A 17,085-nucleotide genomic window follows, 5' to 3' on the forward strand; every position below is an offset into this window, starting at 1 on the left:
ATTTACAATTTCCCACCAATTTGTATGTCATTTATAATAATTGTGTAATATTATATAATGCTGCTTATATACAGAAAGAAAATACGAAGATAAAATATATATATAAGTTGTTATTTATAAAACCGGAAAACAGTTCTTGGAGTTCCGAACTGCCAACCGTCAGTCACGAGAGCTTAATGGGAAATGTAGTTCTTTTTTTGACACGCGGCGCATCTTTCCTGTTAGTGTCACACTGTGAAAAGACTACAACTCCTTTTTGCCAATCATCTTCTGCTGAAAGCAGAAAAACCTCACCTAGATTTTGTGGATTTTGGGCTAAAAAAAAAAAAACTTCCGTCTTTTAGCCTGAGCGTTTCGGAGGATTATTCAGAGGACAAACATCCAGGAGCTACAACATTGACTTCAACAAATCAACTGTTTATTATTTTTAAACACAACAGGTATGGGATTAACGTCACTAAACTTAACCGAAACTACTCAGTTCTTATCATACCGTGTGTGAAAGTACAGTTTACTTAGCACTTAAATCACAAGTGTATCTCTATTGAACCTGGTGTATACTTAGGGTGTAGAAAGTATGATTGCAAAACATCTCGCACAAGACAAGGGAGCTAAAATACATTTGGATTTATTTTATTTAACCATAATTAGCTCGAAACTGTTAGCTTAGCCGGCTAGGAGGTGTGGCACCAAATCCTGCACTTCCTGTAAATCCTGAGTTCCTTTCGTTTATTCGATCACACTCGCTTCGGATGAACCTGAGGACCCAGAGCCGGCTGCGAACATTTTATATAGATGTTTAATGTGCCTGCAGCTTCACCTTCAGTTTTTTTTTTAACTTGCTTGTTTTTAACCTATAATTTTTGCCAATCGTCGGCGAATTATTTCTGTCTTGGCTAAAATAAATTAGTCAATGTAGAAGTGCAACTATTTTACGCAGGCGCTTGAGAAGCTACCTAAGGGTCTTCAGGATGCAGGCTGCGTAGTGTGAGACAGGATAAGGCACGACACCGGCTAAATAGTTAGCGCTTGTTTGCTAGCGTTTACTTAGCTTTGTTTAGTAAGCTAGTTTAGTTTCACCAACGCAGTACGTTCAATTATTAGAGTAATGACATGGATGTATAAAATTAATAAGCTTTTAAAAACGTGGCTGTTTTATTAATATGATAAAGAGTTTAATTCGAATAAACTCCAATGTATAACTAAATTGCAGACATGTAGTTAGCTAAGAAAGAGAGAAGTATTAAAGTTAGTCGATATTTATAGAAGATAATGATTATATAATTATAAGTAGTTCCTTCCTAATACTTTGTATTATTTTTAACTATACCGTATTAAAATTAATTATTTTGTTTATCTATGCACTTATTTTGGCTTTTCTTTTATTATAGCTTTTTCCTTTTTTGTATGTACCTAATTGTATGGAACCTAAATTCTACCAATGTTAATGTTTAAGTTAAATAATACTAATACACTAAATAATTGTGAAATCAGGGGACAAATGATTTTGACGCTTCTACTGTATAGATCTGGGGCTCACTAACTTAATATTCAAAGGTTCTGGATCATATTTCTGTTCAACGTCAAATTCCAGAACGATATATATTTTTTTAAGCAAATTATTATTATTTTTTTTAAACCTGCTTTTAATCTATAAGCATTAATTCTTGTTTAAGAGGATAAGGGAAAATGCCACTTTTTGACTGCAATCAGATGCGTAAACCAAAGCAACTCTTACTTTAAAGCAACTTACATTCAAGTGTCAGAAAGATTCAAAATGCGTCCAAGTAAGAGCGAAACTAGTACTGTTTTTCTGTAAAAAGTTATTTGTGAACTTGAACAGTTCCAACTTTCGACATTATAATTTTACAAATTAAATAATGAAAGTGTATTTGTTTTGAAGCATGAATAAACCGATTAAACAAACGGACCTTAAGAAACAACATAAAACGACACTGTAATAATAAAATTATTTGGAAGTAAAAGATACGCGATGCCTTAAAGGGCTGATTACATGTTGTGTTTAAAAATTATGTAAAACACCAGCTGCGTCACTTTCCAAGCGCTCTGGAGCTTGCACCTCTGTGACGTCTGCTGGTACTAAGTGACTGCGCACATGACCTGCAGTGCACCCGCGGCAATCTGAATTGTTAGGAAGTTTTATCTTGACGTGCATGGAAAATGCTTGAAACATACACTTTATTACACTGTATTATTGTGTTCCTAATTTGAGGGTGGGCTAGGTCCGGATTGTCCTTGTGTTTGACCAATAAAATACATTTTAGCAAGTATATATTCTGCCACTTAGGGCATGGCTTGTTCTTTGGAAGAGGCTTCATGGAAGAAAGCATGGTTCTTCTGTGACTTGTCCTTCTTCATTCAGACTGTCCTCGCTTTCCCCCAGCTTTAGCTATTTTACCAAATCCTGTTGACTATGTTGAGAATTATCAGGGGTGTGGCATACCTTAGACACTTCTGGCCAAGCAGTCAACACCATATCACTTCCGATTTTTGGTTTAGTAGAAAACTTATCGCCATAGGGAATCAAATCAACATGGCTTTCAAGTCTGTTTCTGTAGACTGTAAGAAGCTTTTATGCAAAGTGAAATTTCTACAGCTCTCCCCTTTGCTGGATTTTTTTGTTTATTTCTCCTGACAGAACTGATGTGTAACTTAGTCAGGTTTATGGGCCTCCTTGCTTAGACACACAGCGTGGTTTCACATTCGGGCCCCCGCGATAGTTTCTGAGAACACTTGTTAAATTTGCTCAGTTAAAACACAATCTTTCTAGGGTTGGGAACCATCCCCGTCCTCTTCTAGTGTGAAAGCCAATTCAAATATTTTATGGGATCCAGCTCAGGACTTTCTGATGGCCATACTAATACTTTCAATGTGAGAAAACTAATGATATAAGGAATAGGCTACATTTAATTATGTTCAATTCAGTTTTGAATCTGTTAAAAAAAAATTAAGTTATGACAGCTTTTCTTTTTGGAAGGTTCAAGGTCTTTAAATTTTAACAAAATTGAAAAGAAAAAAGATACTTTATTGCAATAGAAATCAAATCAGTACCTAGGTATAACTTACTTATAACTAGGCCTGCAACTAACGATTATTTTAATAGTCAATTAATTTGGTGATTTTTGAAACAAACAAGAAAAGCATTCATTTCCAAACCTTTATTCAAAAACAGAACTAAAATCTTTAGAAAGTGCACAAACATGTTGCTCCTTGAGCTGTTATAATAATAAAAATGGACTAACACAAAAAACATAGACATGTGTGCTTTACATTTGCCAAATATATACAGTGAAACCTTGGATTACGAGCACAATTCGTTCCGGAAGCAGCTCGTATTCCAAAACACTCATAAACCAAATGTAATTTTTAAAAACACACTAACGGAATCACTGCTGTAAAGTAAAAATAAAACAAATGAGCAGAGAGAGAAAATGGATTTTTAACATCTCCAATGAGACTTGCTTTTGCTTTATACGCGCGCCGTACACACACACGCAAGACGTGTGATAACAGACACAAAATAAAATATGTTTTACACACGTTTGTGGTCACAGTGTTATAGTAAACAGTAGACGCGTGCACGGATGTTGATTATACCAGTAAGTGCGCGCACTAAGACCCAGCAGGGGAGACGATTACGGATTTCTCTGTCTCTGCCGTGTATCTTTCCTTTGCTCGTTTAAAAAAAAAATTTTTTTGCTCCGCCCTGTCTATGAGGCGGCGAACTCTGCAAGCATCAGTGCGTGAGACCGACTGTGTTCACTCTGCTATGCGCTCAACTAAAGTTTTTTTTTTTTATATTTAAATGTCATCGCGCGACACAACGGATTGATAATGAAATTCGTTGGCAACGCTATAAGTAATCGATTTGTTGTAGCCGTACTTATATCTAAGCATACTATTGTACAAACTCACAGTCACAGTTCACACGTTTGAGTAACAAATTGGACCACTTTTCAAAAAAAAAAATAACGAACGGTGAACTCCATCGTTTATTTTCATTTATTACTTGGAGAATTTGAACACTTAAATCAAGGAACTTTTGCTCATGTCTTAAATGGAACAAAAACATCAATATGTACAATGTTTAAATGATAAATCTTAACTTTATTTAATTGATAATGTATACAAACTTTTTAATGATTATTTTGTGAACGATAAGTTTTTATTCACTATTGTAAAGTGAAAACTAATAATTTGACTACATTTCATCGTCTCAACCTAGTAAAATGTGTCTTCAGTGGGTAATAAACAGTTAAGATCATTTTAGTTAAACAAAGTATGTGCATATATAAGCATCATCTGAGCATCATAGATTATGCAATTGAAGAATACATTGTTTTGTTTGGTTGATGCAATAATAAAGTATATAACGATACAATTTAATTTTCAGCGTCAGAATACCGTTTTTGAGGGGATTTGTTTATGGTCATAATATCTGGTCTTACCCAAATGAGGATGGCTTCTCCCAAGGTAACCCTAACCCTACGTCATCTTGGGCAGTTTTTCCTTGTCGCCATCATCTCTGGCTTGCTCATTAGGGATAACTGTTTTTAAATTTATATTCATCATTTTTAATTCCGTGTAACTGCTATGCAACAGATCAATTTCTTGAACATTCATACACTAATACAAATAAAATTGAATTAAATGGAATTATTTAAAATATAAGACCAGTTTTTTGTTCACATTGTTTTATTATGTGGGAAAACTTTTGAATGGTAAATTGTCTGAAACTGACAAATCCATAAAATATGCAATCGCTTATTTATTTTTTTTTTTTCAGAGAATAGAAAATGCCTTCAATCTTGTTTTGCAAGAGCGTCACTGCTTTTTTTTTTTTTAAACATCTGGTGCATTTCTGACTTGGCTGGAGTGTAGCACAGAAGCATGACATTTAAACAATCACAATTAACACAGCATTTAAAGGGTTATTAGATACTTTCAGCGATTTTTTTATTTATTTATTTATTTATTTTTTATTGCTTAAAAAAACCCTGTAAGAAATAGAGCCGCTTGAGACAAATTAGACAGTAATTCATTATAGCTAATGAATCGGAAAAAAAGAAACTAATGCCGACATAAAATTGAATTGAGTCTACCTATAATTCACCGCCCTAGTGATAATGCTAAACTGGTATCACTGATCATCTCTGACTATATTCTGCAGATTAAATTCAGTTTGCAAGATTGATATAATTGCGTATAAATTAACTTATTTCTGCAGTTAAGTATTATTTTTATATCACTTGAGCTGCTGTTTTTCTTGCTGCGCATCCATGAGCTCCATGATTGCCTAGTGTCACTGTGATTGACAGCAGAGAGTGTATGCCATCATTCTCACTCGGAGAACACTGGCAATTTCACTTGTCAGGATTTAAACTCCCGATGAGTGGTTGAAGCCCTTTTATTCCTGTTTGCGGTTAAATTCTGTTTCTTCTGTCTGCCTGCATTGATAACAAACAGGCTGAGGATGAAATTCCCTGTCTAATATATGCAGGTTAAGCCATGGACACGCTATGAGAGGACACGAAACAAGCACTTAGATGCTGATTTATTAACTGGCCCAGGGGATTCGACTGCACTAAATACAGCAACATCAATCAAAAATTAGTCTACACATCTTTAACACCTTTACACCTTCGGTCCTGGAATATTTGTGTCCATTTCTGTCACTATTTTGTAGTCTAATGAAGTATGTAAATAAGGAAAGGTTGTCTTTCGGGGAGGCTACGCCGTCCGTCCGAGACGTCTCATTCCATTGCCTTTTGTGTGTTTATGGCGTCAGGGCTTCCAGCCAACCGAGTCCTCACTCTTCATTTATAATTAACGTGAGTTATGAAATCCTGAGAGGACATAAAATGAGATTTAACAGTTTGCAACAGGCCACTTAATTTAAACAAAGTAATAAAGGATTTTTGACCATGTGAAACAGCCCGGCGCTTAATGAAATGGCTTCTTGCAGACGAGCAGATATAATTTAGTGGCGTAATAATGTCCTCGTTTTTAATTTTTGGAGCCTCGTCCTTGCCTTCGGTCCTCACGCGTTAGCACGTTCACTTTGGATGGCAGGAAGCCGTATTGGTTTATATTCGAGCTGTGCTAGATCTTTAATGTTTGTTAATTGGAAAAAAAAAAAGAAGATGCTGATACGAAGTTGTGGTCAATGTGGGGAAAATATTATATTGTAAAGACATTATGATGATGTATTATGCTAGTAAGAAAAACAGTGTTAAATCTTTAAAGTAATTTTAGTAAGTGTTGTGAAAGGGGGAACATTACACATCTGTTTTATTGTCCAAACAGATGTTTGTTACTTCAGTATAAAACTATCTACAGTGCCCCTGATACTCTCAGGAAAGTCTGCTTTGGTGTGATAAATCATGAAACTGGTCAGTAGGGATGTGGACAAGCATTTAAATATCGAGTTAATCATTTGATATGGTGACGCTACCCGACTGCAAACACTGTTTGGTCATTTGTTATGTTCTACATAGACGGTGGGTCTCGCGGGCGGTCAAGATGTAATCCATATACTTATTCAAGATGGTTGATGTAATGACCCATTAGTTCACGGCGTCGGTCACTGCTGTAAGGGGAAGTTACATCGCTGAGGACTCCAGCCTTCTTGCAAACTGCAGGCGTTCACGCAGATGTATACGCTGCAGGCAATTTCTACACGCTATTAAGCCTACAGGGAGAACATGCAAGTACAGAGGGCCTGGCGGCAAGATTCCAACCCCTAACTCTATGTAGATATGACGCGGTTTAAGCCACAGTGCCGCCTCAAGAGATAATCCATTCCCAATAACAAGCAGTACAACTCATTTAAAAGTAATTACGCTACGGTGGACACAAATCCGCTATGACAAATTTGTTCATTTATGTCACGTCTCAACAATTATTTTCCTTCAGGCTGACCACTGAAGCATGAAGCGTTCATTTCCGTCTTCATTACTTGTTTTAGGAAATCTAAACTCACCAACCAGGCTATTAAGAACGCTTGTACACCTGCTTATTCATGTAATGATCTAATCGGTCAATCAGTGTGTCTCTGTGGAATTTAAATAGAACGGTGCGAAAAAAAAACCAAAGAAATTTTTGATAAGTTTAGAGGAGAATCGGCTAACAGGAAGGCTACAGTAACAGAAATAACCGTTCATTACAACGTGGTAAGCGGAAAAGCATCTCAGGAAGCACAGCGTAGCAAATCTCGATTTGAAAAGCCGACAAAAAGAGACGAGCACATCAGGTTACAGTCCTGTCAGACAAGAAGAGGAATATGAGGCTAAAAAGGGCAGAGAGTCACCGAAACTGGACAGCTGAAGATTGGAAAAATGTCATTTGGTCTTTTTCCAGTCTGTCCAGTTTCACTGAGCTGACATTTACTAAAGGTTTTTGTGTGCGTGTGTGTATTTTTGTCTGGGTGTGAGTGAATTATTCCTTTGTAGCGTCTGACACACAAACATGTGCACTGCCACCGACGGGAGCGATGTTTAAATGCAGCTGAAAAATGATGCATGATTACATCCTATTAAATTCGCATTTTCCTCTGTCCTTCATGCAGTTATTAAAAATAACATTAGTCTGAAAGCATTAACAATGACCTTTTTTTTTCCTCCTCCTTTCCGTCAGTTTGCAGACGTGGTTTGGGCTTGAACTGAGCGCGCTCAGGAGTGAATGAACCCCCGCCCATCCTCACATTGCCACGACAACGATGACAATGGAAGAGATTAAGAACGAAGCAGAGACGGCCCCAATGGTTTCCATGTCACTCTACGCCGTGATGTATCCTGTGTTCAACGAGGTACAAAGGGAGCTCTGGGAGATATGGGAGAGATATTAATTTATGCACTAAGTGGCCATTTTATTAGACAAGCCTGTTTTGTTGGTATGGATTACATTTAGGGAATATAGATCATTAATTTATTTCATTTTATTTTTTTTTCCCCCATGCAATTTCTGATATTTGATTTGTTGCCCACATATTTCTGTTAAGTGGATTATTCCCAGCACAGCAGTGACGCTAACATGACATGTCTAGCTGCAAATTGACTCGCAGTGTGACGGCAAAAGCAAAATCTTATGCAAATGAGAGCAGCTGCCACTTGGGTTTAGCCACTCAGGCGTTTAACCCAATCTATAAAATCGCCATAGAAACACAGACTGTCTGAGAGAAAAGAAAGTAGGCATGTAGCACAAAGTACTTTAACAATCTTTATTTATTTTATTTTTTTAATTATAAAATCTTCACCCAGGTAATATTAGCAAGAGTAAGTAATTATATACCTGCACAATAGCCAGTATGTTTATGTTCAAAGTAGGTGTATCGAATAGTGTGTGTTTACATGCTTTCTAATTGACGTAAGTACATATTTTTATACACACTTATGTACACAGACTGGCCAGATCATATTGTCTGTTAAGCTTTCATTATGTCTTTACAACAAAGCTGAAAGCGCACACTTCGCTGGAATGTCTTTTGTACGCTGTAGCGGTAAGATAAAAAAAAATAAATAAAATTTTATACGTGAAGCTGAGACGCCCAGACCAGTTCCAGCATGACCGTGCCCCAGTACACAAAGCGAGCTCCATTAAGACGCACTTTACCAAGGTTGCTGTAGAACCCGGATGACCTCCACGGAGCCCTGAACTCAGCCCCATTCAACTGAAGCGCTAAATACGCACCAGGCCGGCCCACCTGGCATCAATGCCCGACCTTGCTAATGCTTGCACGGCTGAATGATCACAAATGCCCACAGCAACGCTCCGAAAAATGAGCGGAAAGCCTCCTTAAAGCAGCAGGAGGTTACCGTAAGAGCAAAGCCGGAGCCAGCTCCATATTTAGCGCCCACGGTTTTGGACTGTTCGACAAGCACGTATGGGTGTGATTGTCAGGGGTCATATGTTCATTCTTGCATGCCAACTCGCTTAGTCATTTACATACACGCTCACTTTTGTGCATACACAATTACACCGGCTCATAATTTATACAGCTCATTACAAGCCTCGCTCTTTTCTCGCAACCCTGCAGGTCATCCTTCCAACCTTTTCCCTTCATTATTCTTTTAATCTCACCCTCCTTTTTTTCAGTCCTGGTAAGCCAAGGCCGTTTGGTGCTAATCTTCCTCAACTCATGACTGATTATGCTCAAGTCACCTTGACAACAGCAGAAAAGAGGAGGAATGATAAATTCCCTCAGATGAAGTGGAGAAATGTCAATATTTTAACAAGCCCAGATGAAGGAGCTGCCTGTTACTAGATACATTTTAATGAGCGTAAACCTTTACAGAGACGTTGGCAGGAGCAGAATTGTTCTCAAATTATTCTACACATCACGGAAGACCCAGCGGCTGTGTTTGCGTAAAAAAAAATTCCCGACAGATCTTTTGGCTCGTTTGTGTTTAGGATTTTAGGCAGCATGTAAATATATCTCTCACTCTTCACAGTACAACCAGGAATATGTTTACCGAGTTTTTTTTGCGTTTGCTTTCGCAGTTGGAGAGAGTGAATCTGTCCGCAGCACAAACCCTAAGAGCTGCTTTCATAAAGGTAAGAAAAGCACACTCGGATACAGTTATGATCCTCGACTCTAGTTTTACATTTTCTACATTCATTTTTTTTGTTCCTGTGCTTAAAAAGTGTTCCATGGAAACCGTTCTGTCCATCTGTTCTGATCAAAATAAAATCTTAGGCGGAGAAGGAGAACCCGGGTCTCACACAGGAGATCATCGTGAAGATCTTGGAGAAGAAAAACGTCGAGATCAACTTCTCCGAGTCTTTGTTACGCATGGCTGCAGACGACGTCAAAGGTGTGTTTCGAGTCTGTGCGTGTTCCCCGTCTGCTTGTAGTTTGCTCTTGCTCCCCTAGGTGGAGCTGTTTCCCTAGGAATGGCATGCGCTCTATAAACGCCATGTTTTATGGTAATATATTTCCCCTCGTCATAATTTAATTTCCTGCTCTCCGCGACACATTTCTGTCACATCTTCAGATTTATGCCAATAATGAATTCAAAGGCACACTTGTGTTTGAATGTGAAATTTCCCTCCATCCTTAAGCCAGGCCTGTTTTCATACCTTAATCCCATTTTTGTAATCCTTTTCTACACTTTTGCGTGCGTGTGTTCTAGCATTGATTGTTTATTCAAATGTGGGAGCCTCCATTGCTAAACCTGTCGTGTATACTTTACGCTTTATGTGGTATTATATTCTCACCGCCAAATTGAGTCTGGACAGTCTGTGCTGAAACTGTTTCTCCCTAAATGAGCTCGTTTTCTCCAGCCGCGTTTTTTTTTTTTTTTTTTAATTGCACCAATCATTGTATTCGCAAAGCTACAGGGACGATGCGGCTCGGGAGTGCGAATAAACATGCTTATAAGGGAAATGGAAAATAATAAAGCAGCCATAACAATAGCTGAACCTCTTGAGAGTGAATTTACTCTCCTGTGCACATTTTGAAGAAAGGAGACACACACATACACACACACAGAGGATTGCTCTCTGCTCTGTATACATTCTCCACAGCGCTAGTAATCCAGCAATATTGGAGACTCATTTTCTCCGGCTTGTGTTTTCTCACCTAGCCGTCAAAGGGTCCAGACTTAGTCCTCACTCTAATACCTTTCATATTAGTTTTACTGTACAGAATATTACGGACTGTAATATGACTTAATATAAAGAACGGGCGCAGACGAGCCACGAATTTTAACAGAGCCGATTCATAGTCTTTATTATGCTTGATTTACATGCAAATAATTTCAGCAATCTGAATGAATTTGTCCTGCCTACAGAATTCTGATGAACCCTTTATACGTGTCCTAAACCAGACACTCCGTAGACAATGTTCATTTTCTATGCACGTTAAAGCCGAGGCAAAGTCGTGTGCGTGTACGAAGCAGGGTTTAGGGTCAATATTACCATAACAACGAGGAGCATGTGAGTCTAGGCAGCTTTTTTTAATCAGCCTGCTTTTTAAAAATTTAAATAATTTCCATCACGGCAAAACCTTATGCAGGTATGAATTTTTTTTTCTCTTCTCTCCCAAGTGTACAATGATAACAAGACAACTTTAACCTTGCCATAAACCTGCAAATAGTAGCAACTTTTTAAGTATATTAATTGTTGGAAACAATCCTTGACATAGCAATGAAACAACTTGACCATTTCAAAGAATTAAGCAGCATTTGTGTCTGATTTTATTAATTTTTGTTCTTCATCGAGGAGCACCCAAAATTGTTCAATTAAGTGTTTTCACTATGACGTGTTATTGGAACAGACTTTGCGTCCCAGTAAATTGGTGAAAAAAAGAAAAGGAATTGCCTAGTGTTTACAATGAATACACCAAATTAAAGTTTTTGCCATAGAAGAGAGACAGGATGTAGAATACAGAAAACCAATACTGTAAAAGTCATGCATGGGCAGCACTGGTTTATTTTCAGTTCCACCTGTCTGCGCATTAAGTACCTACCAGTTTTAATCAGAAATCATGATGGATGTCTGACACCCACCAGTCTGTGAAAAAAATAAGGTGAAAATTATAGATTTTTTTTTCTTTTTTTTTTTTTTTCTCTTGAGTGAGACTGATTTGTGCCTTTCTAGTACAGAGCTGCCTCATTTTTCACGGCCTCTAAAAAGGGCTGTCAGAAATAGTTTTTGAGTTTAGTGCAAAGTTATGATGTTATGTCAGGTGTTATTAAAGTGATTGATGGGTGTGTTTTGTGTCCTCAGAGTACATGATTGACAGGCCGGAGCGAGAGTTTCAGGAGCTGAACGAGAGGGCTCGAGCGCTGAAACAGATCCTCAGCAAAATTCCGGACGAGATTAACGACAGAGTGCGCTTCCTGCAGACTATTAAGTACGTACACACACACACACACACAGACACACACACATAATATGATGGCTATGTTTTCACAGTCGTCTTTTTCAATATTGAGTCACATCTTTTGATTTGATGAAATAGTCAATAAATCTGTCAGAACTTTTGTTCCTCATATGGGTGTTTATTGAGTTCCAGGCTTCCATTTCAGTTTGAAAAGAGGTTGGCTGCCTGTCAGTTTTATTAGGTTTACAGTATTTTTCGGTTGCATCATAGCGGTAGCAGGTGGTTTAGCTATTCTGGCAATTCTGGCTCAGTAGAACTTTCAATTCTGACTGTCTCCAGATGTATTATGGTGTAATATGATGTCTCTTTAACCTCACAAATTAATCACCAAATGTTTTGCCATTATCTGAGTCTTGATGAAACAATTATTCCAAAGTTCCTATAACCACATTATCTCTAACAATTAACAAATAAAAACACCAACGCATGTAGACATTTGATAAGAATTATGAGAAGAAATAATGGAAGTATTATGACTATTATCTTTCTATTATGTTTTCTTCAGATGATAGGGATAACAATTGCCAGATTCATTTCAGATCAAATTAGCTGTGAGGTTTATGACCAGTATGTTCTATACCAAGAATAATATATATAATATAGTAATATGCACATAAATCCTCATTGCAATTGGTGCATCATGTTGTAAGCCCATTGTCTTTAGAATTCTGGCTGAGAAAAATACGCATTGCTTTGTTGGAGAAAATATGTCTCTGATTCCAGACTTACAAACATAATAATATAGCAATGTTTAATTTTGTGTTTATCTAGACACAGCCAATATGATTATGCAAATTCTTTCCGGGATGGCTATAGGGTTTGTAATGTTATGTTAGCACCAGGCTGATAACAGTGTTGTTCCCTCTTGGCCAGACAGAGTACTGCAGTAACACACATACTGCATACAGAAAGAATAGAATATTCTATTGAGAATACAATGCATTTGACCATGAATAAAAAGTAAAGTCAGTAAAATATTAACATGTCTGTGGGGTTATAAAACTGGCAGTCATGTGCACGTCCTGGGTCAAACACAGAACTGAGTGGTGTTTGCGAAAAAAAGGTGTGACTGGAACATAATTTATTTTATACAGCTTCACTAACCTTATTTTTTATTAATATTTTGTCACACAGAGACATAGCAAGTGCCATTAAAGAGCTGCTGGATACAGTCAACAACGTCTTCAAGAAATACCAGTATCAGAACCGAAGGGTGAGTTCATGGATATTTATACTATTTATTGAATAAGACCCCCAAGGTCTTTATACTCACAAAGGCATTGCAGATCATTCAAAGTTCGAACCTAATTATTTCACGCGAATACAACTAGAGCCACATATTTACAGTCTGCCATCATCTGTGGAAGGCCGTTAAAACTGAATAGAACATTTTATTTATTTATTTATTTATTTATTTTGAAAAGCTGTGTCCCCTTTTATGTGGAAAAAAATGAAAGGAAAAGCTATTCTGTATGTGTTGCGTATTGCTTTAAATTGTTTCATACTTTTTTCATAACATTCATTGGCGATTTAAAAAGAAAATGCAAATTAAAAAAAAAAAATTTTTTCCTCCGCTCTATTTCTTATCCTGTTTTGTCCCCAAGTGTAATTCAGTTTATGTGGTATGGGATTGGTTATTAAGAAAAGTTTTTGTATTCTTCGCAGGCGCTGGAGCACCAGAAGAAAGAGTTTGTGAAATACTCTAAAAGCTTCAGCGACACTCTGAAAACGTACTTCAAAGATGGAAAGTAAGCACTTTTATGTTGTTGAAATATGAATTCCGTTATTTTCTAGCCAAAGCAGAATCAGCACAGGATTAATAGATGATTAATTTGGTGCTTAGTATGAGAGTACTTTAATAGTTAATGCTGACTAGAGGGTCAGTGTGAGAATTTTATTTAGTGGTCATATAATAGAGGATACAGCGTAATTTTAATTAATAAATGTATTTTTCATTTTGTGAATGATATTTAAAAAAAAAACATTTAAGGGAATTTAAAATCTTGACTTGCTTCGGATAATGAATGACCCTACCAGCCAGTTGGAGGCTAAGCATTAGATTGCAACTTATTTGCATTACATAATGAATATAGAATAAACCGTCAGGATGAAATGTCCTAAAATAGTTCAAATCATGCAGCCAGTACTGTTCCCATCATCCATAACATCACAATAAAAGCACAGGCTTATTTACGCCATCAAACCCACAAGCGCTGCTATGCAACCTCATAAAAAGCAAACAAGCAGCAGAGAACAATACCAAGACATTATGGTAGACAGGCGAAATAACAGGCTGCTAAATGAGAGGGGTCTGAAATTTAAATAATGGGTATATAAGGGTATTGAAATAAGACTTGTCCTTTAGGGTTCTTTAAAAGTCAGATTGTGCTCCATTGAACCACGACAAATGCTTGTTTTAGAAGAATGCATACACTAAAATGAGTAATATAAATTCCCCATTCATTACGAACTCATCGTCGGTTGTTTATTAGGAACACCTGTACACCTGCTCGTTCCTGCAGACATCTAATCTTGTGGCAGCTGCACTATGCATAAAATCATGCAGATACAGATTTCATTTTCACATTATAATGGGGAAGAAATGTGATCTCGGTGTCTTAGACTGTGACAAAATGATTGGCGCCAGATGGGCTGATTAGAGCATTTCAAAAACGTCCGTTGGGACAGAACAGCAATCTGAGGATACCCTGGGCGCAGGCTCGCAGAAGCTGGAGATCGTGTCTCCGTTCTCCAAGATTAACTTGTTGTGTATTGGCGATGCTTTTCTGCTCGGTGCAATTGTAAAGAGTGGTGATTTTTATTTGCCCTAGCTTTCTTGTCAGCTGGAACCAGGCTGGCTATTCTCCTGTGATTGCTCTCTCCTGAGCAAGGCTTTTTGGTCTGCAGGGCTGTTACTTACTAGGGCTTTTTTCTTCCACATCAAACTCTTGAGATTCCCAGGAGGTCAATAGGCTCTCAAATACTCAAACCAGCCTGTCTGACAGCAACAACCCTGCCACAGTCAGAGGCAATAAGTGCACTTTGAATTTTTTTTTTTTCCTCATTCTGATGTTTGATGTGAACATTAACTGAAGCTCGTGGTCTCTTTCTGTCTATCTGCATCCTGTCCTGATTTTATGCATTGCACGGCTGCCACATGATTCACCAACTGAATAAGCGCATGGCTACGCAGGTGTACAAGTGTTCGTAATAATTCAATGAGTGTAAATATACACAGTAAGGACTTGGATAGCTGATGATGATGCCTATCTTGACATCACCCTTTCAAACCATTTGACCTCTGTCTTGATCTTTCCTCTCCACATTGTAAAAATAAGCAGTTGTCTATGGACAGAATGTACACCTGTTTTCTAACAGTGCAAACAGATTGTTCATAAATTAGAATCATTCATAAATTACCACATGTGTTCACTACACAGCTTACTGGCCTTTAGTGACAAGCACAAAATTACAAAATTATAAATGACAAAATGGGTAAAGAGAGGAGTGCACTCAATCTTCTAGTAGGGCAGATCAGACAATGCAGCATGTCAGCTATTATATACACACACACTAACTCTTGCTCATTTTAAGAGATAGAATAAATGTGTTCGGATCCAGCTTGATAAACGAGCCCCAATATTTCCATCCACTGGGATGGGGATAAACTGAAAAGTCTAAAACTGATATAAATCATATGATGGCTTATAGAGTCACCAGATCTCAACCCAGTGTACATGCTTATATCCGGTTGAGGTTGTGTGTAAAACCCGAGCATGTCTGAGCATGTTCACAGCTGATAACATGCCTTTGGAAGATTTTAGCTTTAAAAAAAAAAAAAAAAAAAAGGTTGAATTTTTCTGGGTAAAACAAAACAAAACACAACAACGAAAGGCACAGACCTAAAAGCTAGCAATGGCATTTATTACTTTAGATTGTACACTGTGGCTTGGGGAAAATATTTGCTTAGCAGAAATAATAAAACAAAAATCACCTTGGATCTTTTAAAATCAGAAACAGGGCCATAATACTTCTTTTTGTTTTCATTCCCTTTCTCACTGTCTGTCTCCCAGGGCAATAAACGTGTTTATCAGTGCCAACCGACTCATCCACCAAACCAACCTGATCCTCCAGACCTTCAAGACCGTTGCATAGGAGATTGATTCTGCCTTCATTTATTATTTTTTTTAAAAACTACGATATAACCTTCAAATGAACATGGAAAAATGTTGGGGACTGTATAATTTATTAATCTCATGGGCCAATTACTTTTGGGATATTCATTCCTTTCTTCTTGTCTGATTTCTAATTTCCTTTAATAGCTGGGGTAAAAGCCAAGAATTTTTCATACCATTTTTTCCCCTTCCTCTTTCTTTTTCTCCCACCATCCTTCATCCAAGTCTCTCTTCCCTTTTTTTTTTTTTTTTTTTTTTTAACAGAAATGGTTCCAGACATTAGTGAAAAAGGACATCTGAAGTTCTTTCTCTAAATGCTGGACTTTTTCCTGTACTGTTTAATACTCTAGGAGAAGGAGAACAGGCAGATGGGAGATTGTATATTTAATAAATATTTGGTAGCAGAGATATTCAAATAAATAGACTGCATCTTGTCTACTATTCCTTGATCTCCCATTTATTTATTTATTGTATTTATTATAATTTGGATTTTATGACCTCTTATAGACTTCTAGCATTGCTGCAAAAATGTATTCATTCATTTATTGTTAGTAACGGCTTTATCCTCCATTGTGAAATGAAGCCTATCTCTGAAACATATTCACAACAGTGAGTTGTACTATTTATAGGCAGATAGCACATATATAATTACTGCTATAGTAAACTTTCATCACTTCTACGCACATACTGCTTAGGTAATCGGCACTTTTCTGTGTTTGGGACGGGTTCTATTTTGCAAACGCATTCAAAACAATTCAAATGGTTTTTGTTTGCGTAGCACAGAATTCCTGCTTGCAACAGCAGTTCTCAGATAGGAAGTACATTATCCACTGAGCTAGGAGTAAGTGTTGAGCTTACACTGTTTATGCGAAGTGCAAATATTTGGTGTGTTTCAATATTTATCTCCCCATTTTTCTAGAATCATCCTATTCTACTGTCGGAGCCTAGGGTGGTGCTTGTAAATAGAATTTATAATGTGTTAAAAAAAACATGAATGCATTAAGC

General features: G+C 37.3%; 1 protein-coding gene across 1 annotated transcript; it reads left to right on the plus strand.

Moving 5' to 3' along the window:
• The first annotated feature begins 253 nt into the window (after window positions 1-253).
• Window positions 254-16,521, plus strand: pdcd10a (programmed cell death 10a). The gene is made up of 8 exons (XM_053501024.1): window positions 254-440; window positions 7,657-7,828; window positions 9,520-9,573; window positions 9,716-9,833; window positions 11,749-11,875; window positions 13,040-13,118; window positions 13,571-13,653; window positions 15,979-16,521. The coding sequence occupies exons 2-8, from the start codon at window positions 7,739-7,741 to the stop codon at window positions 16,058-16,060; spliced, it is 633 nt and encodes a 210-aa protein (XP_053356999.1). The 5' UTR covers window positions 254-440; window positions 7,657-7,738; the 3' UTR covers window positions 16,061-16,521.
• Window positions 16,522-17,085: the final 564 nt, after the last annotated feature.

The sequence above is a fragment of the Clarias gariepinus genome, chromosome 7, assembly GCF_024256425.1.
Source record: "Clarias gariepinus isolate MV-2021 ecotype Netherlands chromosome 7, CGAR_prim_01v2, whole genome shotgun sequence".
NCBI classification, from domain to species: domain Eukaryota; kingdom Metazoa; phylum Chordata; class Actinopteri; order Siluriformes; family Clariidae; genus Clarias; species Clarias gariepinus.